The sequence below is a fragment of the Phaenicophaeus curvirostris genome, chromosome 9 (genome assembly GCF_032191515.1).
Source record: "Phaenicophaeus curvirostris isolate KB17595 chromosome 9, BPBGC_Pcur_1.0, whole genome shotgun sequence".
In the NCBI taxonomy this organism is placed as follows: Eukaryota; Metazoa; Chordata; class Aves; order Cuculiformes; family Cuculidae; genus Phaenicophaeus; species Phaenicophaeus curvirostris.
This window is the reverse complement of record NC_091400.1, coordinates 5,345,053-5,373,026: the sequence shown is the minus strand read 5'-3', so window position 1 is coordinate 5,373,026 and position 27,974 is coordinate 5,345,053. Positions and strand designations below refer to the sequence as shown.

Sequence of the window (27,974 nt, the reverse complement as noted above, 5' to 3'; positions counted from 1 at the left end):
GGACTGAGCTTGATAGGAGCAACACGCTTCATTTGTTTTCATGCTAATGATAGCAAATCATTGGAGCAGTTTGTGTAGGGAAGGTGTGGATTCTCTGTCATGGGGACATCTTCTAGATATCTGTCAGAATGATCTAGGGAAAGCTGATTGTGCCCTGCAGCTCAGGGTGTACTAGGTGACTTAACAGACCATATGCTACAGTAAAAAGAGATTTTTCCCATCTTGGTTTACAGTAGAAATGAATCGTTTTTTTATATTGGAGTTACAGATATGCCAGAAGGCAAGACAATAAGTATTTTGTTTGACGTAATATCACATTGGAACAGTGGTTTTCCCCTATGCTTGACTACTGTGTACCATGATATCTGTGCAGCATCAGTATCTATAGTTTCCTTTCTTTCCCATGTTATACTCACTACAGTCTGATTCTAGAAACAGCTAAATTATAGCAGTCTGTTTTTTGTTCCAAGTAGTTTTCTCCCAAGATTGGCTGCCCACACATCTCTACCATATAACAAGTTATGATAAAGCATTTTATTTCTAAAGCAGGGAATTTTCCTATGAGGTCTCAGTGAGAACTAAACTGAGCACAAAACTTATGAGGTATATATTTTTTTTTTTCGCATGACAAGAGTAGAATTATTTTAAATGTTGAAATAATCTTTCCTGGGGCATAGACCTCAAAGCTTTGCGAATAAATACTTTGCTAACTCCAGTCTATAACTCTCCTAGGGAAGCTGATCACATATGACAAGGGAAATAGGATTCCCCAGGAGGTTATATGAAATTATGAGATGATGCAAATGGAAATATATTTTCTTGGGGGGAGGAGAAGGAACAACTTCTCTGTAATTGAGTTACAGATAAAATTTAATTTAAAGGGCCCAGCAAGCTTGTTTGAAGTTCAGAGAAGCTTGTGCATAAATTTGGCCTGCCTGGAGTTACTGCATCTTAACACATATAGCTTGATCAAAAGAAAAGTAGAAATGGAGTAGTTCCAGAAATCTGGACTGATTAAGTCAGTTTTTCTTACCGAATGACAGAATTTAGAAAAATACCATTTGGTCTTCTCTAAAGTATTATCCTCCTGGATCAAAGGATTTCTCTTTCAGCCTTTCTATACTAATCACACAGTGTGAAAAAAAAATGAGCTTCTCTAGCGTGAAGATGATATTCTTTGTGATCTAGTCTAGTTAGCAGTTCATGGGGGCTGCTATCCTGAAATAGAGGCTACGGAAATGCCAAGTCAGTGAAAATATTACTTGTCGCTTTGATAGCTTGAATTTACCTTTATGACAAACTTGGAGCATGAAATAGTAAAATGCAGCGTGATCTGTAAAAGTGTACTTAATTTGTGCTGTGATTTATTATGTTGTTTCTATGAAATGGGGGGGCCTGTTACTTGAAGAACTTCTGGATGTTGCTTTTAGTAGTGCTCTACATCAGGAAGAGGTCAGTAGCAATACAGAATATTTGTGGGATAAGATCTAAGTATCCAAGAATCCTTTGGGAAGTTCTTTGGGCGGTATGCGTTTCAATTAGCAAGAACGATGCTTTTTATCAAACTGGACTGAAAAATTTTGATACAGTCAAATGCCCTGGTACCATTCTTAGCATCTCTAGTTTTTCTCTTGGAAGCAGGACTTGAAAATTATAATTTATGCCCTGTGATGGTACAGGGTTGCACGAAGGTTGACGAGGACAAAGAAAATCTGTGGAACTGTGACCTTTAACATAGCAAATCCTGTTCTGTGATTCTGACAATTTTGCCATCTTTTGAAGTCTACTAAAAGCCAACTTAGAGGAGAAAAGTACAAAAGTTTTCCATGTATATACTTCCAGATTTTCCGTGTGTAGTGGAAATAAACCCAAGGAAATTATAGAATGTCCCATGTAATGAATTTTGATGTGCCAGGCACAAGGCTTAGCTGACTGAAAGAGGTCTCTCTGCAGGCCTACTGATCTGCCAGTGTGAAGCTAATTGCTGATTAGAACCTGACATGTTTTATGTGTGTCGTAGTTTTACTTTCTACTGGGATGGTATTAGTATCTTTTCAGTGCCTTATAAATAAACTTTGACGGTATTTAAAATAGGCCAAAGAAAATATATTTAGATGAGTTACTTTTAGCTTAATGAGCAATTTCTCCTCCTTTCCCAGCATGTTTTTGTGCAATTCTGAAGGCCTGTAGGAGCCACCGAGGCAGCTGACTTTTATGGAACGAGAGAGGCATCGTAGCTCATTTTAAGTGCATGTCTAATATTCCGCCGTGCCTAGTAACTTAAAATCTGGCCTCTATTTGAGGTTTAATTCTATTAGCCTGTTAAAAATAACATAAATCTGTCCAGTCACTGACAGCAGTTTTTTTCCTGTTGTGTGATTTGGGATTATGAGAGTTATGGGGGAAAGGTGACCTTGATGCAGGTTTAAGTGCAGCACTTCTTGACACGCTGCAGGAGAGAACACTGGTGTTAATTATGCTGTTAAATGCACTAGGGGTGAATTACTTGAATCAAATTAAACAAGTGACAGTCTTATTTCATAAACTGCATTTAATCTCATGCATGGCTGTTTTTATGATATAGTTACAGCAATACAGTAAATTAAATGTGAATAGAAGGCTCAGAAACATCTTCATAAGCATATGTTTTATATTTGAACTAAAACAGAAATAGGGTATACCTTAAGTCGTTCAGGACAAGAAGGTTGAAGTCTCATATGTTTACTAAGAAAGATAGAATTGCAATTTTGAATAGTTAATATTTGCTCTTTTATTTGGTCTGAAACATCCAGAAAGAAATTGGAGTAAAACTATACTAAAATGAATTTTGCAATGGAATTTTGAAAAAAAAAAAATAAGTAGAGGTGATGGTATAATCCACTTCAAGGATGCTGATACTTATTTACTACGGGTCTTGACATTTTTTGCCTGTTGTAGGAGTCCAGTTTTTCATTGATGCTAATTTGAAAACCTGTATGACATGAAAATATTGCAAAAGCGTTAAAAAAAAATGCTACCCATCAGTACATTTTTTACTGCATTTGCTGGAAATCTCACCACAACCTTTTCGTGACAATTCTAGCTAGCTACGAGAGTAGTTGAAAACCTAAATAAAGGAAAGAAGTTTTCACTTCATATTCTCCTATTTTTTTAGTGTTTTGGCCAAAACAATTTGGAATATTTGGCCCACTCCCAAAAACATGGAGTCAGCTTCCCACCCTGAGGACTTGATGACAAGTCTGCTCCTGACAACACAAGTGGCTTTGCTAAGAGCCAATTAACATGTTAATTGACTTAGTGCCACCTCACCAAGAGGTGCCACAAAAGTATCACATTGCACCTGAAAGCCCTTTTGTTGGTGAGGAGAACTCAAACCACCAGTGTGGAGGCTGCTTGCCCTCCTCCTGTGCTGCGTAAGGGACAGTTGAGGTTTCTTTCCCTTGCTTGTGTTTTGATGTGCTGGTTGCCCAGAGAAAGATTTTCACAGAATCACCAGGTTGGAAAAGACCTCCAGGACCATGGAGTCTAACCATTCCTATCAACCACTAAACCATGTCCCTGTGCAGTTTTGTTCCATCTTCTGCTCTCATTTAAATTATCATCCCCACCAAAAGGAACCTCTCTTTACACATTTTAGCCTCCTCAATGTTATGGGCTAAAATCCCGTTCTTTTAAACCTGACCTCTCTCTATTTGCAGATAGAAGCACATGTGAGACAGAAACAGTTTTTTTGAGAACAACAGTTACAGAAAAACATACCTGCCATGATAGCATAGGTATATACAGAGTATAATTGTTCCTTATGTTGGTTTTTTTATACCAGCAAAGGTTTTTTTCCCCTCTCATCTAATAAAGCTGTCATTTCTGTCACACATTTTTCATAAAACTAAAGCTGTAATGTTATTGCTGTAAATTTATATTATGAGGATGTGCACATATAAGCACAGACCATTAGGATTTTTGCATTTCTGTGTTTTAAAGGAGGCAAGAGTCAAGCCTGCCAAGTCTAACACAAAAATAAAGCAATGACAAAGTCTTGGAAAAAATAATTTCAGAAATTACCAAATGAGCTTTTAAGAAGGAGACAGGATATGCCTTTTGAGGAGAAAGCAAGTTTGAAAGGCTTCAGAAATATGATTTATTACACATTCCTGGATAATATGTCACACAAAAATCTTATTTATCTACTCTGTTACTGCTGGCAATTAATCTCGGAGGATATGACACATATTGAAAAAGGTGAAATAATAAAGCAGAAAGGTGTCTGTATTGGCTATAGGCACTTCTCTAATAGCTTTATAGTCTGAAGTATTAACCAGACAGAGATCAGGACACTCCTCTGCCTATTTTCTGTGTTTAGGTAATCCTGTTTGGCACTTAACAAACATCTTAGTCATGTGTTTCGTTCTTTCAATGCTGTACCAGATATTACTGTCACAAGGATTGGAAAACAAATTTTGTGCATTGCATATATACAAACAAGGTAGACCTTGGCTTCAAGAACTTTATATTAGTTGATAGCATTGTAGTAGGTAAATGTGGTTGCTACTGGATTGAGTTTCCTCCTCTCCTTTTTGTCTTTCTTGCTTCCCCTGCCCCTCCTAAGACAAGTACTTGGAAACTGTGATTTTAGGATGTTTGGTTGAAAATTTATTTAAGATTAGTAGAAAGAAACTTGATTTCCAAAATTTGCACCCAGATCTTAATGTTATATTTCAGAGTTCTGGGAGATGTTATTAGTATTGTAACATTTTAGAAACAATTAATGGGATCTACAAATGAGGTCAGAATTCAAATGCCAGCAAAATAAAAACATTTTTGGGTTGTGCCTATTTGTAATTATGATGGATGCAGAATTTGTTTGTTAGGGAGGTCCTCTCACAGCAGCTGCATAGAAAATAATTTGCTTGTTACCTTTCCTGTCTCATATCTCATCTCCTTTGAAAGTCACTATTTATCATTTCATGGCAGTGGTGAGTAAGTGCTGCTGAGTCAATGCTTGATTAGTTTCCAGCTGCTCCTGTGTGAGTAATTTATTTAGGTGCCAAACAATCAAATTAAATTTTTGGAGCCTTATGGCTTTACTAGAACTGCAACATGGTTTTGTCATCATGGTGCCACCCCCAAAGACACTATGATGTGGCCAGTGACTCCTCTGAAGTCACCTCCATGGGCTGCAGTGACATCATTCTGCCACGGTACAGGAGTCTCTCTGGATTTTTCATCACCTTTTACAATACCAAGGTGATGTAACAGTACTAACAATGACTTCCATTTATACTGGCCTGAAACTCTTTTGATGAGAAACATCGCAGAGGGATTTTTGTCTAGAACATATAAAAAGTTTTCTTTTAATGCAGAGGCAATATTTTGCAAAGAAAATTACCAGTAAAATAATTCTACTCTGAAATTTTTTAAAAATAGTGGTTTATCTTCTACGCCTACATATTATTTTACCATGCGTTTTGATGTATATTTGATTTTTTTTATAAAAAAAGTCTGAAATTCGTGTGACATGAAACAGAAAGCATTCCTTAATTTTCCAAATGAAAATTTTGGAATTGTGATTAGTTGATATTTGTGAACCTTTGCTGATGTTAAGACTCAGTAATTTAATGTAGTACATTCAGATGTCAAATTTTACTTGAAATATTAACGTGGCCTGATTTCATAACTTCTTATGCTTTGTACTTATCACATCTGCTGTGGAAAAGGAAAAAGAATTAGAGATGTGTGTTGCTTGTGTAAAATGGTCTGGCATGCATATTTGATAGTTTGGCAGTTTAGACCTGCTTCATGGGGACAGTGGCTTCTACCTATCAGGATGGGTACCTCTGGGAGAAGGCAACCTCATTTTTCTTTCTACTCTTAAATCTTGTTCTTGGTTCTTCTCTGCTCTACAGAAGCTTTGTAATGTGGTAGCAGACAAAATTATTAGGCAAAACCCAACCAAACAAAAGAGATATGGGTGATGATTGACTTCACTTGCCTTCCACTATTCCAAGAACTGTCAGGGCTAACAGGCAAAATTTTAGGCCAGTATCACTTTTGTTAGAGGAGCTTCTAGGTAAATCACTGGCTATGTCTAGATGTGTAGAGTGAAACAGTGAGGAGGACCCAGAGTCTGCACTGGACGTATTTTCATTCAGGCCGTGTCTGATCTTGCAGAGGGAGCACTTGCAAGCAGTTGAAACATCCCTGGAGCACATCCTCTGATTTCGTTTCGTGCAAAAGGAGTGCAGCTGGTTTGCTTTCAGACCACTATGCAATGCTGGCCAGAATGTGATAAGCTCCTGAAGTGCTTGTCTAAATGCACTGAAACATGTATGTAAGGTGGAATTTCTCCAACCCTTACACTGTGGATTTTGTCAGATGTACAAAAATTATTTTTTCTCAACTGGTATGGCAGTCCACAGCTACCATTAAATGGAGATAGGGATGGCAACCTCACAATAGGTATAGGGTTGGCACAGGTAAGAGGTGGTAGGCGCTACAGATAAAACAAATCAGCTACATTGCTGGTAATGGATAAGCTTCATGCTTCCCATTGCTCCTGGACTGTCATTGTTCTTTTCAAATGGGAGTACCTTAATGTCTGAAGGATTTACTTTGGTCTCTTTGAAAGCTACAGGACCCTCTGTAAACAAGAGAGTTTATAACTCTTTGCATCTGAAAAGTCATCAGCTCCCCTGCTTTCAGGCTTCTATGTAATCCTGAAGTTCTCTGGAGAAATGCTGCATCACAGGGTGTGATATTTGGCATCTGCATTGCCTCAGGAATATTGTAATGATTAAGGCTTGTCATTCAACTCCTAAAATCCCTGAGAATAAAAATACATTTTAGACTAACATAATTTCAGAAGCAGCACAGTCAAGAAAGCAGCTGGGGCACATTATACCTTTACTAAGGTGTCTGGTTAATGAATAGACTAGTGCCATAAAAATCTATTCTGACTCCACTCTCATAATTGAGGATTCACTGTAGAAACCATAACTGTGACCTTAAGCATTCTCTGTCCAAAAGGGAATGCATAATAAATGTGTGTCAAAAGGTAGTGTCTCACTAGAGGACTATAACAAGATTGCCAGGCTCTCTAGTTAGCTCTGCTTCTTTTGTTAATAATGGTTTTTTTCATGTTAAAGGATCTAGGGAAAAGAAAAAGGTCTGTGCATCTACCTGTGATAGGTGTTTGATTAAATCTAGTGATGGCCAAAGAGCTCTGCTTCCAAAATCTTAGGACAGCTCCCTTAAAATAGCTCAGGAAGTGTTTCTTGTGTTTATCAAAACTAAATTTGGTACAGCATCTGTCAGAGGTTTGAGGCTTCCCATAATTCAGAGCATATAACCAGAGATGCAGTTTCTTATGAATATGGTTAGTCAAGCAAACTCAGGAAAGTAGGTTAGTCTAAAATCTAATGTGATTAATCCAATTGCAAGATACTATAAGAGAAAAAAGATACCTTATCTAAGGGCAAAGGCTTGTGGAACGTCACTTCACTGAATGCAGCTTTTTATTCCCATACAAAGGGCTCGAGAACTACTGCCTAGCAACTCAGGAGCCTACAACAATACTCTTTAAAGAGGTTACTTCAAAATAGCAGTGTGTTGTAATGAGTTAGGTATTTCTGAGACATTCTCCTCAGTAATTTCCTGATATTCCTTCGGTCCCTGTACACTCAAATAGGTAGAAGTTGCCAACAGAAGACAGTCTGCGTTCTTGTCATTGCATCCCTGCAATCCTGCCCAGCCGTTTTTGATACAGAGCTTCAAGAGGCAAGTCTCAGGAAGGGTTCTGTACAACACGCTGGCTTGGGATAAATAGGATATGAATCTGGAGGATCTTTTTGCTGCTTTCATTCGTTACTGAAACCCAGGTTTCTTTCCTTACCTTTTCTTTAACTAATTTTGTAGGTCCTCATCTTCCTACTTTAGAAATTCTTTAATTTCTGATCACAATGTTATAGGGTCAATACAAGCAGATTTTGCTGCATTTCAGTTTAAATGAACCTTCTTTTTGTTCTGGGGTTTATTTACTGTTATATACCTAATTTTCTCTTTTGTCCTTATTTTTTGTATTCTAAAAATCCAACCTGTTTGATTGAACTCAGATAGTTATAGATACATATGTTATGTGTTTGGGGCAAGAGGAGTAATACGGTCCCTTGAAAAGTTGATCAGCTGACACACAGTGAATGTATTTTTCACGTGAAATTCATTTATGTTTTCTTTGATTCGGTAGCCACTATTGCATCTTCAGACTAGCTGACAGAGTGTGTTTTATGAAAACTCCTTTTGCAATTGGTACTTTGTTAAATCCCTTATCCTTAAGTGGTACCTCATGTAGAAAATCGGAGCGAAAAGAAACCATTTGTCCTGGAGTGACAGAACTCAGGAATGAGAATCTGCTTCTTTTCTTGAAAAATGTAACAAATTCATTGCTAATGGCTCATGTGCTTATTTCTCATCTTTGATGTTGTAATGTTTAAGCAGGCTTAAGTGCTAAAACTATATTCAATGTGAACATGTTGACTCTTAGAATTCTCTGAGTTTGTAATCTATTTAAGTTATTAGAAGTAGTCAGATTATCTGTCAATTCAGGGAAGCACAAGATCATGGTCAGGTTTTAATGTGTATATAGGCATCCTGACAAAGATAAATATCAGGGGATAATCCGAGGGAAGAAAGCTGGCAGAAGACCATTTGAGTTTATGAAACTGTAGATCTTCAAGAGCTTGTAAAATCCCAAAACATAAGAACCTGTTTTAAATCCCATGGGTGGGATTCATTTTGTTAGAGGCCATGTCTAGGCAATCTAATGTCAGGCATCTGAAAATGTTTTATGTCATTATTTCTTTGATTCCTGCCCTGCTTCCCCCTGCAAAGTGTGACTGCATTAGTTCAAAAGGTTTCTCCATCCCCAGCAAATGTCACAGCTCTTATGGGCTACCATAGGTTCCAGAGCTGCTTTGCAGTTTTAAGAGCTACTCTTGCTTTCAGTGAATCATAAATAGCACGTAAAACTATGCTTCCAGCTGGAAGCCTTCATGCAGTCTCCATTCTCACTCTTCTAAAATCACCCCAGTGGGCACCATTGTGCCAATTTCATCAGAGTCTAACAACTTAATGGGCATGAGTTTCTTTCACTAACCTGGAGGTGGTCTCTGCAGAGCTAGAGAGAGAGGCAGTAAAGAATCATTTGCAGCAGGTGTCTCCTGAGACAGGGAAACTAGTGGACATTTGATGGACATGAATGCACAGAATCCTAGCCAAAAGAATTCTGGTGGGCTTTGTGCTTGAAGTGCTGCTATGTCAACTTTCTGAGGAAGTAATTATTTTTAAACACAGAAACCCATCAAGAACCCTTACAAAGGAATTTTGTATTGATATTTGCCTGCATGCACAATAAAGAAGGATGGATTTATTTCAGAAACATGATTAAAATATGGAATTATGACGTTTTATGGCTTTTCCCATTAATTTCAGAAGTTGGTGTTATAAACTAAAAATAAGATGGTAAATTTACGATGAATCAGCATCCATAACTTTCAAGTTTGGTCCAGCTGAGCATTAACATGTTTAGATAACAGTGCCTAAATTTATGATCCTCCAGTGCTTGTCACATCTTCATGATATATCTGATCTAACAGTCTAAACATCAGGCCACCGGGCCGTTTTACACAACTATCAACACAGCATCAAGAAATGATGCACCTTTTTATTCCTGAAGGTGGCTCATTTTTGTAGCTCATTGCAGCCCTCAGTCAGATTACACCAAATGGACATGAACTTATACCTTCTTTTTGTCTTCTGCTCCTCCTGTTCCTTAGATGGTTTGTGAGAAACTTTAATATGAGAGTTTGAGCTTTTTTTATAACGTTCATTATAAAAATGAGAGGAAGAAGCTGTAAATCTGATTTACTTTTATTAAATAGGGACAATGCACTTTAGATGTTAGTAAGACAGTAAGAATCTGAAAGAAAGTTAGAAATATTGTAATTTATCCTATGAGAAGTTCACTTGAAGTGAACTCTAGTGGAAACATGAGCAAGCAGTATAACATTTTGACATATCAAAACAATTCTTATTGTATAAAAATACTTAACCATTCAAATATTGGAGAGAAATGTGACATAAGAAGGAGCTTTTAACACATAGACATGTCCTAAATGGATGCTATCTTTACTAGGTCTAGCCATTCCCTTGACCCATAGGTTTCTGAGTCTCCTACAAAAAGCATGAATTCTAACAGCTGGAGGAGAAGGTAGCACAGGAAAAGTGCATGGAGAGGGTTAGTAAGGTTAATTTTAAAATACTGTAGATGAGTTTTTTGGCTGTCAGCTACTTCTGTCAGGCAGAAACCTGATGAGTTCCAGTTTATGTCTCCACAAAAAGGCTGAAATGTGTCTGCTGATACATTATTAAATCTGTACGGCCAAATTTTCTGACTGTAAAAATTCCACTGATGACATCTACAGCATCCAAAGATTTGGCCCATTATTAGCTAGTTTCTTAGAGTTAAATTTCTTGTGTTGGCACTGTAATTTATTTGGAAGATTGTGACACCCAAATCCAGCCTTTTATTGTAGCAAATACTGTACGATACCTATTCAATCTCAGAATTATCTTAAAGTTGGAGAAAACTAGTGACTGTTACTGTGAGAGGTGCCTGTATTGGGTAAGAAGTCAGAGAAGAGGCTAGTAAAATCTAGTCAGTAATCTGAAATAGGTAGTACTTACCAAGGCTTACAATGTCTTTTAATGCTGCTATCAGACAAAATAGAAGAAAGACCAGCATAACATAAAATGCTAATGGACTACTGCCTTAAAGATCTGAAATAGAACAAGGCGAAAAATTGTGGTACAGTTGATAAAATTGAGTATTTTGAAAATGGTACTAATTCTGCATACAGACTAGACAGTAGTATGTTTTAAGCAGGGTTTTCTTTAGGCAGCAAAGACTTTTATCCTTCTGAACTTCCAGCATTTCTGCCTCACGTTTCCAGCATGGTTGTATTGTGCTTGTTTTGCAGCGGCTCAGAAAAAAATAAAGCTAATTGCTGGTAACTGGTTTTTGGAAGAAGCAAGGCATTACAGAAGCTGTATTTTATTTTATGATCACTATTAATTTTAGAGTTTGCTGCAATATTTTGCTTGGCACTAGTTGTGAATTGTTTGCTAGGGAGCTGGATTATGGAATTATCTGGTTGATACAGGCAATGACACCATTTTATCAGTCTTTCACTGTTCTCATAAGGCTAACACCTATTAAAACTGTGATTATGAATAAAGCAGTGGTTGCTTTTAATGTAAACAAAGGAACTGATAGAGAGGCAAGACCGGTGGGTTCTTCCCTGCAGCAAGTCTGCTGGTGTAAAGGAAGAGCTTCAGCTAATGAAAAATCCTCAGGTTCAGGGGCTGTGTATCAGGGAGAAAAAGCAGTATTGCCTGGTCATCGTTTCTTGCCTAAGTGAACAGGGTGGATTTAATCAGAGTTAATGCTCCTGTGTAGAGGACTTGCCCATCCTTCTGCTGGCCCTGTTACTCAATGAACATAAAGGTAGCTATTAAAAACCTGGCAATGGTATGAGAGCTGAAGGTTTATTTCCTGTAATTTTTTTCCATCTTAACATTTCTCAATCAACAGCAGTCTTAAGAAATGTCATGAATAATAATATTTTTTTACTTCTTTATTCATGAAGAGTAAAGCATTTAAGATACACTGGAGAAGCAGTCTAGGAAAGGCACACCGCAACATCAGAGGTGAGGACTCATGAGTATTGATAGAGCTCTAATGGAAATGTATGAACAAGACCTTCCTGGCCTTGTTCATTAATATCAATGCTTCAGTTTCATAAAGACTACATTTTATATCCACATTTAATGCGTACCAGAGCTTTGCTTCTACTAGCGGTATGTTTCTAGTATTGAGTCTTTTGAACTATCACTTTAAAGGTGAAATTATTGCAAATCACCTGTTTTTTTAGTTAATGGTTAATTAAAATATAGTATACTATGCCCATTTAATCCTGAAACTTTAGCTATAAAGTCTTGGCTAATAAAAGCAAGAGGATATTCAGATGACCCTTTATATTTGTTACATTATCCTGAACAGTTAAACAATTAGTTTACGTGAAATGCTTTCATTTTAACACCGTTGTGTAAGTTTATAAAGGATCAGTAAACTGTGGTGGGATTTCTGACTTGTCATACAGTGCAGAGGGTATAAGGTGCAGCAAACCTGGCTTCTATCACCTGCTTCTGCTAATGACTTGGTTGTCTTTGGGTTTGCCCTTGTGAAACTCAGTTCCCTCATCTCTCAACTGCAGATTTTCATGCTGGCCATTGGACAGTGCTCTTCAATTACTGATGAACTTGGGTGTTGTTATTAGTCATTAACTATTTCTGCCTATCCAAATCTTTATAAAACCTGTTTTGTAGGTAAATAGTGACTACACATTTTGGGGTGATGTTTTATGGTATGTGAAATCATGCTGTGAAGGATCAGACCCAACAGCACAACAGGAAGGATCGTGAACAAAATGGCAATGTTACTGTGAAAGCAGCTCTACCGAAATGCAGGATATGCTGTTGTGGTTGTTCTGCTCCAAGAAAATAAAGGGGCAGCTGGCATCAGAAAAATTAGAAGTTAGAAAAATGTACTGCAAATGGAAGTACAGGTCATCTTTAATGCAATGCAGAAAAGTGATACTTTAAATCACAGTATCAATGACCTAGGTTAATGCCATGAGCATTTTGTTCCTTTTGCAACACAGAGACCATGTCAAGTTATTCAGAACTCCGCATCAGAGTTATGTTAGTTTTCATATGAAAAATAAATGTCACTCTTACAGCAAAGCAAGGGTTGGCTGCATGGGAAGAAATGCCTGACAACTGAAGGCCCCCTGTGAAAGGTATTGAGGGCTTTCATTGAATTCACTTGTGAAAGTAAAAGGTGAACAGGTACTTTACTTTTTTTTTTTATCAATATTTTGCTTTCTTTTTTTCCTGGGTAGGTATTAAATTTATGCTTCTCTGTGATAGTTTGAGAATTAAGTGGTTCTTCACTTTTTTTGCAATCTTTGTGTGCTGAATTTTCTATTGGCTTAAAATATATTTGATTTTTATCACCCATGGAAACAAGCATAACTGAAGAAAAGCAGCTTGCTAAGTATTAGCTTGCATCTCTTTTTTATATGGTGTTAAATAAGATGAATAGAAAGGTTTCTTTAACCTCAAGCTCATCTGAAGTGTTTTGAGCCTTTAACTTCTACTGGCATGATTCCATACATCTTTTACTTTCTTACATTACTTTCCTCATGTCACCCCTAAAATTATCAAGTCAAAATCACTGTTCAATTGAAGAATCGTGTCTACTGAAGACAGAACTTCACATCGTTTGTGCACAATGAAGATACATGTGTAAATTGCTTTCTCTGACTTTAAGCCATTTTTTATTCTTAGAGATCAAGTGAAAACTTAATCCGAATGAGATTTTCAGCTTCAATTTTTCCAGACTATTCTTCCTAACATCAATCATGATGTGTAAGGCTAAAAAGCTGGTCTAGCAAAATTTTAAATGAGCTATGTGTGACAGTATTCATTTTCCTTTGGAAATAGGACATGCAAAATGATGTTCAGAATCAAATTATACAACTCATCGTATGGACCGAGTTACTTATGATTACCATTACTCTGGAGCTGAAAGAACACCGGATCAGTAGATGTCTTATCCTAAATCTAGCAGAGAAAAGAATTTGCAGGGGTGCCGTTTGCTTTGTTTCTTATGTGAAGAGGTGGCAGTTTATTGAAAGTAGGAAGTGTTCCAAAGTCATCAACTGGGCTGTCCAAAATCACAATATATGGTTTTGAAAAAGGAGATGAGGAATGAATGCATTTAAAAGTTGTTATTGTTTTTCAACTCAATTTTGGGATCTTTACTGTTCACTTATTTCATATTTTCGGTCTCTTACTCACAACCAAGATAGTAAGACTTGATTTTTTCTTTTCTTTTTTTTTTGTAGTGACGTAATTCACTTTTCTCACCATTGTATGCTGGGAAGATATGCAAACAGCAAAATCTCAAGAGGTGGGAGACTCAGTTACAAGCATAACAGATATTTATGCTGAAATATTTACAGTACTTATGCTTAGCATAAGTACAGTTTGGATACTACTTAGGTATTAAAAGAAAGTATATTGTGTTTGGTTTGGGCATCACTATTAGGATGTAGATAAGCTGGAGAAATAGGAACGGTAAAAGCCTTAGAAAATAATACCTGTTCTAGCAATTTAACATTTGCAGTCCGAGTGCTGCACTTCAGGGCTGAAACTAGGATATGGGAGGCACTTTGCAGCCTTATGCAGGTGAGAGAGGAAAAAAATTGACAGATTTGTTTCTTACCATTTTAGTGTTCTGTTTCTGAGGTACCTAAAAGCACGTTCCTTGGTCTTTGGGTGAACCCTTGATTGTCTCATGTTGGATTCCAAAATAATGATGGAGAGTTTGGGCAGACAGGAGGGTGTCAAGATAGCCTGAGTACTCCAATTTAGTTTTCTAGTGTTTTAGTGTTCTTCAGTGTTAATGCTTTAACTACCACATAAAATGTCATTCGATATTATTTCATTTACGAGATCAAACTCAAACAACTCATGCTCTTGTACTGTGGCTCTCCTAGAATTAGCAGAGTGAAGCTGTTTCCTGCAAAGACTAATGAATGCAGACCCTTGGAGTATGAAGCTATGAGGGATGAAATTTCAATGGAGATTCATCTTCAAATGCCTCAAATGGTGCTTTAATTATTTATTGGAATTTAAATAACCTATTTTCATCCCATGTTAAGTAGCGGAGCTCCACTAATATCAAAGTAACTATCTTAATTTAAACTTGCTGAGGATGTGCCAGTGAATCATTTGAAAGTCCCAGAAATAGTTCATATTCTACATTTTCCTTTGGTTAAAATTTCTTTTTTCAGTGTAGCTCTTTTGACGATGTGTTTGGGTACCTTTTTTTTTTTAAGTTTTATTTTTCCAAGGGTATGCACTGGACAACTGGTCATGATGTGTGTGTGGGGAAAGAGTAAAGGGAGGGTATATGCAGCATAATATGCGAACCTCATGAAGTTCTACAGGAAACTACAAAAAAATCTGCAAGTGCTCTTTTTCAGGTCGTACAGGGATAGAATGAGGGGAAATGGTTTTAAGCTGAAAAAAGGGAGATTTAGGTGTAGATCCTAGGAAGAAACTTTTTACTATGAGAGTAGTGAGGCACTGGCACAGGTTGTCCAGAAAAGTCATCCCGTGGAAGGTGACCTTGCCTATAGCATGGGGGTTGGAACTGAATGATCTTGAAGGTCTCTTCCAACCCAAACCATTCTATGAGTCTATAATGTAATAAGGGCTGAATTTAGGTCTGGGTTTAGCTTCGCTGGTGGTGGTGTCATACATCAGCACAGCTTCTCTCTGATGTGATCTGAAATGCCATATTTTGAGATGAGGATACTGAAATACAGCCACCATCTCTTCTGTCACTGGGGAGTTCACTCTAGTAGCTTTATGCCAGTTACAAGTAGTCTTCAATAACAACTTTTCTCTTACAAACATCTCTAATATGCTTCTGACAACATATGCTAGAGTCAATAGTCTCACTGACTAAAGAACTATAATACTTTGAAGTGACTCATGCACAGTAATTTAGAGGGTGGCTGCCTACAGTTTCCAGGTGCCATCAATCTCCTTGGTAAGATAATTTCCTTTCTCCCTGTAAACAGAGGAGAAAAGGACAAGCCATGAATTTCTGATGATGGGGATGATACTTAGCCTTCATATAGTGTTTTTTTTGCCTTCAAGGCAATTCTCAAGTATGGCTTAATGTTTGTCATATCCTTCAAAGTTGTTAAGTGTTAATAGACCCATTTTATAGAGGGGCAAATTGAAGGAAAGAAGTCAGGTAACTTTCTGAAGACTTTGGAAGGAGTCATGGGAGTAATTTTCAGTCCCGTGTCTAGATTATGTATTCCTTCTTTTCCTCAGATGCTTCTGTATTTATCCCAGTGTTTCCTAGTGTAAAGGACTGTAGCAGTATTGGACACTGTGCAGTGTCATAGGGTGTGCTGACTATTGGAATAAATAATTGCTTTTTGGCATTTTTAAAAACTTTGTTGCCTAAGAATTTGAAAACTTTTGAAAAATGTTCCCAAATGGTATTTAATGTAAACACGAGACATTTAAATCAGGTGGTTAGATCCTTGGGAGACATTTAAAACGTCTTCAAAGTCTTCAGCCACAAGAATGAAGCAATGTATTCATTTGGTTGACGTCCTACTTAATTCAACAGTGTTTTTTTCCATTGACTTTAGTGAATTTAAATGGAATCCTGGACGTAACACTTTCAGCATTTGTTTTATGTGTGTGTCTGTGTGTGTGTATATACACACACACACGTATACATATGTTTGATTTTTTGTCTGTGTATGCCATTGCTTTAAACTTTTCTATAGCCTGAAACAAAAATACAAGTAAAGGCTGCAAATACCGAAGGTTTCTTTTGAAGCAGTGGTGTATCTGCCAGGGAGACAAAAGTAGAAAACCCTGATGCATGTTTACAAAACCCTGGTGTCTATTAGAAACATGTTTTATTAATATGAGACAATTCATAAAAGGTCAAAAAAAAAAAAAAAAAGAAAAAGCTTATTTACTCCATTCTCTTAAGCAGAACATGGGCACAGTTGAATAGAAGCGCCAGATCTAGTCAAAGGACGCTTTTTTTAACACGTGCTTATCTAAAAGCTGTAATTTGTACTGTGTTCTATGGGATGATCATTATAGTACAGAAAAGTATGCAGTATTAAAAGGACGGTTCAGGAATTTACAAAAAATAAAGATTATGGTTTCCAATATGTAGATAACAACAATTAAATGTTCTTTGGCAAGCCCCACATTTTCCTACTTGATTTGACTCCTGTCTGGAACTTTTATGCATCTGAACATCTGAGTCCATTTACTTGCCAAGCCAAATGCCCGTAGAGTTGAAGGGTATGATTCCTTATACATCTGATGAAAAGATTGCACTTTAAGTGAAAAAATTGCCAAACTAAATGTATTTTATTTGAATGAATTCAGTGGTTGTGAAAGCCAGAATTGGTGTGTAGGCAGCTATCAGCTCCTTTCCTAAGCTAGCTTTACTAATGGGTTTTGAGTCCCAAGTTTCAAACTTTATTTCACAGTCCAGGATCCCTAAAATCAAGAGAGATCAATTCATGCCGAATTAATTCAACTAGCTTTGGTGAGATGATTCTTTTTAAAATTAGTTTTGTAGACTGGTATTCCTTTGTAACGTCCTCAGGATAGTAGCAATTAGTGCAAAAGCTCTTTATGTGATTCAGGAGATGATACACATCTCTTGAATTGCATCAGGACACATCAGGAGATGGAATAAACTTAGGTTGTGTTCGGTGTGCTAGCACAGATGGAAAGAAGGGCTGCAAAGCAAATATACAGCCTTGATTGTCCACAAATATGAGAAAAAGGGAAAAAACACAGGCAAGAAAGGAGATAGAAAACAAATTTAAAAGGCTTTTTGAGTCATACCTGAAAGAATTAGAGTGATTCCTTAATGGAACTCTGAATATTTTTAGAACTAAGTTTGTGACTTCTGACTGAGGTCTCATGTTTAGAGAAATAAACCTTTATTTGAACATGCATTTCTAGAATTTAAAAGTAATAAACTTACTTAGCAGTTTCTTCTTTCACTTTAGTTTTGAGCATAGACTCAAAATACCTCAATGTTTATTCTTTCCTTCTGTTCTTTTGGTCACTAAGAGTATTTGAGTCCTCCTGTCTTTAAGTTTTTTGTTGTTTTAATTTGGGGTGTGTGTGTTTCTCTTTTGTGTTTTAAGAATGGATCTAATTCATTGTCACGTCATCGTGGAAGGTTGGCCATCTTCAAGTTAAATGTCAATCTTTTCATTCTAGTAAAACAAAATAATGAACATTTGGGTTTGAAAAGCAGATATTTTTGTACTGACATGAAAGCTAATATTTAATTTTTAGTCAGTGTATTTTTTAAAAAGTTTTTCATTTATTAATACTGTTCTTTGCAAACAAAAAATTACTCGTAATGGTAAGAATTTCTTTAAAATTTGAAAATATTGAAACATATGTAATTCTTCTCTTTCAGCCTACTTTTATTCAGTTTCTGAAAGTTTCGGGATTTAAAAAAGTAGTGAAAATATTTTCACAGCTTAACTTTTTTTAGCAATATAATTCCATTTAATGGCAAGCATTGTAAATATTCAAGGCTTTTAAGCTTCATGTGCATTTAACTCTCCTGTAAAACTGACATTTCTAAAGACACAAATTGTTGTACTGCCTCTGTCTTTCCAAAATTAAACCCACCTGTGTCTTAAGAAAGATAAAGGTCAAACTGGGCCAGAACAGGCTAACTGGTTAAAAACTACATGGAAGGAGACAAATGGACACACACTGATATGGAACTATATCTCCTCAGTCAGAGGAGAACTAGAACAATTTTTTTCTGGCTTAATTCTGATTTTTCTTCCCCTTTATGGAAAGACATGATAGTTATTTTTGGTGGACTATCAGTTCGCAGACCCATATACACCAAAAGGTTTAAAACTCAAAAGTCTGCAAGATTTATTTGGCTTGAGAAGCAAACGAGTGCACATTCACTCTTCATTTTCCAGTCCCAAATCTGCATGTGAGCTCTGTTGAATAAAAACAGCATGTAGTTTTTTTGCTTCAGAAAATGATTGCCATTTTATCATTAGCTGCATTTCACTAACAAATGATTTGCACGGTGAATGCAATTGTTGGCATTCCCTGTGCTTTTTAAATGTGATTGGTGCAGTCAGCAAATTGAGGCATAACACACCAAAGTGAGGGGCAGAATGCTTTGACTTTCTTCCCTGACTGAAGATGCTTGGTTTTTCAGTACCAGCTAAACATTTTCCTACCTTTCTTTAGAGTGATGGGCATCCTTTCAAGACAATTAACAGCCATACTTTTTGCAAACTTAACAGCTACTGCTGAACTATGTGTGGAAACCAGATGCTGAATGTTGATGGATGTTCAGTGTTGCTGGAGGCTTTTACTGCCTTTTCAATTCCGTTGCATCTAATAGGCTGAATAGGCCACAGCATCTTTCCTTCAATGGGAATATTCATACAGTCTCTCTCTTATATTCTGCTGCCAATATTCACAAAATATATTAGAAATTTATAGTTTTAATAGCTCTGACCTCTGCTAAATTAGGCCAAAATAGGCTATTGCCTAAAAACTAACAAGAAAGGAGACAAATTGACACTTGCATATATACATAATAGAAAAACATTATGATTCCCTATGGAAATCAGGTTTATGAGACAGACTGAAAGTAGAAGAAGCCTTCACATCCCAAACACAGCTCTGCCTCTCTAAACGTTCTTCTCTTCTCCCCTCCTCTTTGAGAGCATTACGGGAGATGTGATAAGTAAAGACAAGCTTTATATAGCTGTTTACTAAAGCTCTTGGGGAAAGTCTAGCAAAATATGCCTTCATAAATAAAACAGAGTTAATTAAGAACCACTTGAAAAGCTAGCACAGGGGAAAGTTGGGAGAAAATTACCATGTAATGTGTATGGGGTAAGCTGAAGCATAATTCTAGCTGAAATGAGGCAGATACTTTACTGGGAGCTGGACTCATCCATTCTTTCTCATGTTGGGTAGTATCTTATTAAATAAATGATGCCATTAAATTTGATGAACTACTTGGCAATAGTAATGACAGCAGAACAAGGGCTTTCCCTAAGTAACTTGCAGCTCAGAATGTGATACGTGTCTGATAAAGCTACAGGGAAGAGTAGCATGTAATTGTAAGAAAAAAAAAAATCAAACAATTTTAATGTATTTATTTTTAAGTCAAAAGCAACAACATGAAGGGGATAGTTGTTACCTGTAATATAGTATGGAAATTTAGTAAACTTCCTAAATCAAGTTTTATTTGGCGTACTTGGAAAAGGAAAGTACCTGGTCCTTGAGAATAGGGTTACGATACGGAAGAAAAATGTGCAGTATCTGGCAGTGGACACTCAGGAGAAGGTGGCAACTTTTAATGCTGTTACCATCTGCTGTGTGATTACCTCTTTTTTTGGTTTGAATCCATTTCCTACTCGTCAGATGAGTGAGGCAGAACTCTATAGAGTTATTTGAGAACTGGTGTCATTTGTCTGAATGCAGCACAGTGGAAAGTGATGCTATTAAGTCTCTGGATAAATATACCTGTCATAAGAATGAGGTAGTCTTGATATATTTAAAATTACATTAGGGAAAAAAGAACACCTTTGAGGGCTTAGAGAAGCTTTATTTTGGGTTTTCAGTGCTTGAGGGTACTAGGACAAGTCAGGCATAGAGGAGAGGTTCTCAGGAGATCGTGTCTTTTAATGCCCTCTGGCTTCAAGGTTGGTTTCTGCATACATTTCATGCACGTGGAACGCACCTGACTGACTTTGCCTGGTTTTATTAGCACTGAATTTTGTCATGTAAAATCTGTACCCTCATTTTTTTTTAGTTCAGATCTGCTTACCAATTGGCTAATATTGCCTCAGTGCTGCAAGACTGATTATGTAGTGACTCGTATCTATCTGTCTTGCCTGTTGAGAAAAGACCCCAAGACCACATATTTGGAAACAAAAGCAAAGAGGAAAGCTGCAGATACTTTGTTTCTAGCAAAAAATCTTTGCACTTGCTAACCTGCCTACTTTGTCAGTTGCCTGTGGCATACTGGCACATGCTAAGTTCATCTAGTTGTGCAAACAGAACCAATCATGATGAGGATGGCTTCACCTTCCAATGGGATAAGTTACTTTTTCTCAGCTTGCATCCTAGCTGGATTCTAAGTAGAGAGGATTCATAAAGTTTGTGGACATATTTCTTGGTGGGACTGCTTGCTGTCTGATATTGGGACTTCGCAAAGTTTGGGGTGCTGATTGAGTCTAAGATTTTTGATTCAAGATCATCTCTGATTTGCATTTCAGCTTCCTGATGCTGCTTTTTTTTTTTTCCTGAAATGTTTTATTCAGGCGTAGCAGTAGAAAAGCCTAGCTGCCGTATTGACTTTTTGTCTTGGTAGGAAGCCTGCACAGACACAATACTGCTCTGTTGGAGGTGTACTTTCAAGTGACAGCTTCTCCTGCAGCATTTGGCAGAGCCTTGGTAGCAGCTGAGCTGAGATTAGCCAAGTCTACCCTTTTCTTCCAGTTTAAGTACAGGAGAGAGACCTATAGGACTGATGAAAGCCAGTTTTCTACTGAAATGCATTTTCTCCTGTATTACATGAAGCAGAGTTTGGTTATAGCAAGGATTGGAAAGAGAACCTGTTCAAACACTGAAAAACAAGAAAAATGTAGCAAGTTCCAGCTGCAGTATGTGGTGTAAGGAAGTGGGGAGCTGGAGTTTTCTCGGTACAGGAAAGGAAAATAAATCACTAGCTCTGTTTGGCTGAATGTCTAGCCAAAGGACAGCTGTTAGGCACTGCAGAATTTACATACATGTATGGCAACAATAACTATTCTTCTCAAAGGATTTCTTAGTCTTTTGGGCTGTGGAAGAGCAGCATGGAATGCTATGTAAGATGTTAAGAGGCATCATGCTCCCCTGTATTAGGTGGGCTGTCCTGTCAGCATGATGCTGAGCCATTCAGTTACTTCAGACAAATAATATCCATAAACATTTCATTAATGAAACATACTTGCTGAACTCCCTTGTTTTGAAAAATCCATCTGTATTTTCTTTCACAGTTTTAGTATTTCTAATAATATTTTGTATTAATATTCTGTGCCTTTTCAGCTCCAAAGTGTTGGCAATTGTCTTGGTTTCATCAAGACCCCTAGGAGATGTTTCAAATTAACACAAGTGAGGAAAACTAAACTGCTGTAATCTGTTGTCTGTACACAATCTGCTTGCTGAATTTATTTCACTGACTTGCAACAGGTGAAAGGAAGGCATGAACGTCAGAAAGGTTTGGTTAAATACCAAGCTTTAACTCTATTTTTCAAAGTAACAGTCAAGTTTCGAGTCTGCTTATGATGTCTGGAACATGTGCTGTGTGCTAGGGAGATGAGAGGCAAGTCTTATTCTACTTTCTTTAGGGATCTGAGGGGATGCATACTAAAAAATGTAGCATTATTTTAAATTTTAGTCCCTTCACACAAAGTTGAGGTCATACCTCAGAACTCCCTGATGTGTTAACTAGTTTTTTCATGTTTGTCTTTTTTTTTTTTTTTTTTTTGGGGAAAACTGTTTGTAACATCTGGTCTATCAAACTGGACTCCACAACTTGGAGCCATACACATCACTTGTCCTAAATATTATCCTTTTGCAGACTGCTAGAAGCTAAACACCTTCCAGCCTTCATATCTGAACAACTTTACACGCTTAAAACACTTGCCGCTCTGTTCATTCCTATTGCTGCCAAGTTCCACACCATATTAGCAACTTCCTAACTAAGCTGCTTGAAAATTGCTATGAATTTTGCCATTTCTATAGGATGGAAGTGCCAGTTCCAGGGAAATGCAAGGTAGGAAGAATCTATGTTATCCCTTCATCATGTTTCTTCACCTTGCAGTTCGTGCATAGACTTGATTTATCCTGAAAGGGGTAATGAGCTTGGCCTGTTGAAATTAGCTTTAGGTGGATTTTAAATGAGCTTTATGACATCATATCTGGCTACTTCTGTTTCTTCTATATTTCTGAAGGCATTTTTATTACTTATCATGCTGAATCGGTGATATGTAGTTTATTGGCGTGATTTCTATATTTAGTGATTTAAAGTGTTTCTTTACTGGAATACATGCTGATTTTACTCTTTCATCCAGGAGAGAAAAGCTCTTAGGACATCTTGTAATTATTTGATTCTGAAGCTTCATTGTTCACTTCTTTTGCTAGCCTATTGCCAATCATCTGTCTTTGTTCACATCATCTATACATCTAACTGTTTATGTTTTGTCATGTACAAATCTGTGGGGTTTTTTTCCCCAAAGCCTAGTTTTCTACTTACATTGACAAATTCATAATCCATTACATTGCTTTAGCCTAAGACCACTTGATATTTTTGATAGCCGAATATAGGAAGTATTAAAGCTGCACAGAACCTCAGATAAATTGTGGGTTTTATTTGTGGCTTGTAAGAAGCTTATGTATTCTTTGCCAACATCTGGCAACTTGGAAGCATGTATGAAACCAAATGAAAGTTGCTCTAAGTTACAAATTGTGTTTGCTTCAGTGCTTAACAGTGTGCTTTTACACTGTCGTCTTTTTACAGATCAGGCTTTCTTCCCTGGGTAGGATAGAGGCAATAAATACTATTGCTGTGAGAGAAGGATGAAGAGGAAACTACAAGTGGAAGTTGAATTAGTGCTTTCTGTTACCCAGCCTAAATCTTTATTGCAAAATACTGGATGTTTTTTCCTGCTTTTTCCCCCCCCTTTATTATGGATGATGTTGATTATTAGTCCTTTTGCTAAAAATTTTTATCAAGTGGGGGATTGTTATCTCACTGACCTCAATCTTTTCCAAATTGAATGAATTCAATACATCATAGTTAATTTTAACAATGTTTCTTTTAATTTTCTTTTCTCTAGTTTATTTTACTTTTTTTCTTTATTATCCTTAAAATGCGGTCTACAGCTGGATAGAGTGTACCAGCTCTTGGATTAAAAGAATTCTGCTAGAATTCCTATGCTTTATATAAAATATCCTGAAGCCAACATTAATTGCTCTTCTTATTTGAGGGTAACTCTTTCATCTATCCTTTCCTCCCTCCAATTAATTTTTTTATATGGTCATTCTTCTTGAGTACTATCTCATCCAGATTTCCCATTGGTGCTATTTGCAGCTTTTATTGAAAATCTTTTTTCTCCTAAATTTAACTATGCTAGGCTAATTAGATCTGTGGGGCAGCACTTTAAAAAAGATTCTCCCATTCATCCACGGTCTGCCTAATTAAGTAACAAATGTTACATTGCCTTATGCATCAACATTTTAATGACCCGTGTCCACAGTACTCATGCACTGTGGATTAGGTGGGTTTGATGTCACTAACCCTTATTATGACCTGTATTTCAGATGTTTTAAAATTATTCTGGGTGAATTATTAGTGGGAATCATAGAATTTCAGAAATATTTGTTACGGGAAACAGTTTTTCAGACAGTTATTTTCTTAGGATAATCAGAATTAGCACCTTTCCCTTTTCACAAAGCCCTTTCCTGGCCCTTTAGAAACCACTGAGGGAGAGGACTAATGGTCTTTGAGATGAAACAAAGCTAAGGCACCATCTAAAGCTCATGATAAAACACTAGTAGGTCTTTCATTAAATATCATTGAAAGTTATTTCTGAGTGAGACCAGTTTTCCCTGGTAAGTCACAGTAGGAGTATTTTTCTAGGCTTGCAGCCTGAATTGTATTTGGATCTGATCCTGTATTTGTTTTTATCCAAGATTCCCACTAATGTCAGTTACATTTATTGTTAGTATTTTATGGGCCTGGGGAATTTTCTGTTTGACAGTTGGTTGGTGTGTTATTGATAAACACCTCTTAACACTATGCCATTTTCTACTACTTAAAATTAGTAATATTTTAAAATTAAAGTCCTAATTCCTTTCATATGAGCAAAGGCTTGCTTGCATCATAAATTCAAACCACTTTTCAAACATGTTTATGAGGTTCTTTCTGCTTGTCTTTCTCTTGTGGTGGCATAAAAATTGTGCGTGTGAACTTTGGGCAGCAGAATGAATTGTGTCTCTGACTTCCAATACAAAGAGATGCCGCTCCTTTCCTTTCATCTTTAAAGGGGAAAAATTACACAGTGAACTAATTTGCTTACTAATTGAGCAAATACGACAACACAGTTTCAGAGCATGGTAAATGAAACTGTGACCGTGTCTGCTCCTTTGTTTATTCAGCTGCTGGCAGCAGCAGCATCAATTCCAGCCTCCCCAGGGCTGCGTTCCGTCTGCCGGGAGCTCCACTGGGGAATAGGTTATTTCACAAGCACTCTAGGGTTTCTCATCCTGCCTTTTCAGAAGTTCTAGATTGCTGTGAAGCTGAAGCTTTGTGAGGATTCTACCTAAGCTTCCTTTTGGCAGATGTCACTGGAATTAACTATTTTGCATTATGTTTGTAAATTCAGCCTCTACACCCGTTCATGTGCAAAGCTGTTCCTCAGAAAGCTGTCCCCCTGCTTTCTTCTTCATTTTCCATTGAAGAAAAAATACCTTTGTCCTCAGGGAGAAGGAACAAATGGATTTTTCACTCATCCTGTTCCAATTATCTCTTTCAACTTCGTGGCATTTTAAAGCTATATTTTCTGTAAACTTACTACTAGGATACTCCATACTGCATGGTGACCTGGGTAATGAAATGTTACGGTAAATATCTGTTAGCTGCAGTTGTATTGCATAAAAAACAGAAGAAATGATCTTGTTATTTTCATCAAGCGTGAAAGAGACACTCTATAACAAATTGAGTTTCCCATTGAAAAGGCAGAGAGTTCTTATTTTAATTCATGGTTGTGTAATCATGTTAAATGAAGATCAGTCAGCTCATCATTGCTAGATGGTTTTAACAGAAGTTATTTGTTGTAAATTACTTCTATCTATGCTGTCTGGCAGATATTTAAGACTTCACAAAGTGCACACAGCCCTAGAAAATTCTACAGTAGTTCATAAAACTTTTTCACTTACTTCTTCCAACCATGTTTCAAGGATTCAGTGGTACCAGTCATCATTTCAGACCTACGGAGGTCAATATTTACAGCATTAGTTTTTGAGTCACTAACTTGACCTTTATTTTAATATGAAATAAAAAAGGGAAAAAAATTTGGCAGTTAAGAAATGTGGGGAAAAAATATTACTTTCTCCTCTGTTCTTATAAAAGCCATCTAATTCTACTTTCCAGTAAGGCAGCTACAGTAGGGACTGTATTTTGTCAACTCTCAAAAAAACATTTCATTAAATGATTTTTCATAACTTTCTCATTTGTTCTCTGCAAAACCCGAGAAGCTGGTTTTGATGAGAACAAGACGTTCTATAATTACTGTTATTATTCACCATGCTACAAAAAGTTCTACTGGAATTCATAAAGAGAAAAATCATCTTTCATTGAGGTTTTTTTTAATAGAAAATGTTCTATGCTTACAGCATAAAGTGCTTTCTCTTGCCATCAGATACACTGTGAGAGTACTGAGGTGCCTAAACTAGATTTGAGTGAACCTGAATGGTATGGCATATTCATGGCGACAATGATCCGGGAAAATGCTGAAATATTTTCAGTAATTTAGGTGTTCTTGGGAAATACCAGTAAGGTAATAGTTTTCATAGACTCATGGCTTAAGAAATGAATAGATAACCTTATGCCAAATCAGTCCTAAGTGAGTTCCTAAATCCTTCTCTGCAAGGATGAGCTCTCAGTGTTTGTCTGCACATCCACAGCAATTTCAGTGCATGTATGGATTGGCTGTGAGTATGCTAGATTACATTATTAAGTTCAGCCAATTAGTTTTATAGAAATTTGTTAACGTGAAATTCAAGGCAGGTATAAGGCTTTTAAGGATAGATCTGTCAGAGAGAGTATTATTTGCTATATGCTCACTCCTGACTTACTTGGGTCTTGCTTTTTCTGTTTCAGTAGTCCTATTCCCCTCAGATTCCATTAATATTTCTAATGCACAGTAATGGAAGAATTTCACAATTAGTCTTATATGTGGGTCTATGTGGCCTGTAAGCAGTAGCTTTCATAAAGAACATTTCATGCTGATTTTTGGCAATAGTGACTTTGATTCTGGACTAGTCTCTGATTTGAAATTACTCTTGTAGTCTTGGTTCCAAGAGCCCTTGATGTAATCTCTGCTTCCATTTATCTTACTCCTCTCTCCTTATTCCAGGTGAAATAAACTGTGATGCACTTCCTAAAAGGTCCTACACATGGATTGTGTGTGTCTGAAGCTAGGCTGTTTCAGCAGGACCCCTAAATTATTGTCTTGGTACCTCTGTGCATTGGAGAGAGACTGAGGTGGTGGAATAAAGCCTAATAAAAAACCCTAGAAGAAAACCTTTTCTGCTGTGGAGCTAAAGATGACCCAGAAGGCACAACTTTTAAGCAGCTAAACAAGGACAAGGGCCTATAGGCAATTCTCATATTTAGTGTCATTGAGGAACATCAAAGAGCTTCAGAGATAGTTTGTCTGAGCAAGTTCTGAAAAGAAGAGAGTTGCTTATTTGCAGACAAATCTAAATGGAAATCCTACTGATAAAGAGTTTCTTATTTCGTTAGAGCGATTACTGCTTGTTTTGCAGAACTCGAGCTGCTGATATTTGATCCGTCTTTTAGTTTATCACACAAATGGATTTCTGTCCCTTTGTATCTGTGAAGTATGTGGTCTTCTAGCCAAAAACTACAAGGACATCAACTTTAAATCTTAGAAGTATGAAGCCTGTTCTGAACATTTATGTAAAATAATGAGATAAAGAACTGAAAATAGAAAAGCAACAGATTTCTAGAACTTGAACAGCTTTTTTGCAAATTGGCTATTTATGGAGAACTCATAGCCAAATGCTCTTCCTCAACGCCTTGCTAAACTGTGTCATGTTACTGGAAGTCTGAAATCTGTCTCCAGTACACATTGCATACGTTGTAACTGCTTGTTCGCAGTCTGGTAGGCACACAGAGGCTTTCTGTCTTGTAGCCTACTGCTGTGAATAAAAAACCTTCGTGATCTGAGCAGGATGGAAATGTTTGTAAAGTAGCAGTGGATGACACTTTAGGGAAGAACTGCAGGGATATGCTATAAAGGTAGGAAAGTTACCCAGGAGCATGGATATTTTCTGTCTTTTTAGGTAAAGCTGGGTCCTTCAGTTGTGGTTTCATGCCCTGTTTAGCCTAAGTGTGCCCTTCAGGTGCTTTGTCTGAACCTAAAGAGGGAAGT

General features: G+C 37.0%; 2 protein-coding genes across 7 annotated transcripts in view; one reads left to right on the top strand and one right to left on the bottom strand.

Moving 5' to 3' along the window:
- The window catches only part of CTNNA3 (catenin alpha 3), a 418,271-nt gene that overhangs the window by 139,473 nt on the left and 250,824 nt on the right, over positions 1-27,974 (top strand). The window lies entirely within an intron of this gene.
- Positions 1-27,974, bottom strand: part of LRRTM3 (leucine rich repeat transmembrane neuronal 3) — an 83,228-nt gene that overhangs the window by 24,354 nt on the left and 30,900 nt on the right. The window contains exon 2 of one of the 3 annotated variants that reach the window (XM_069864013.1): positions 25,735-25,785. The exons of the other annotated variants lie outside the window; for them this stretch is intronic. Within the exon in view, the coding sequence (XP_069720114.1) occupies positions 25,780-25,785 (6 nt within the window). The 3' untranslated portion in view covers positions 25,735-25,779. The remainder of the gene's footprint in view (positions 1-25,734; positions 25,786-27,974) is intronic. 3 annotated transcript variants of the gene reach the window in all.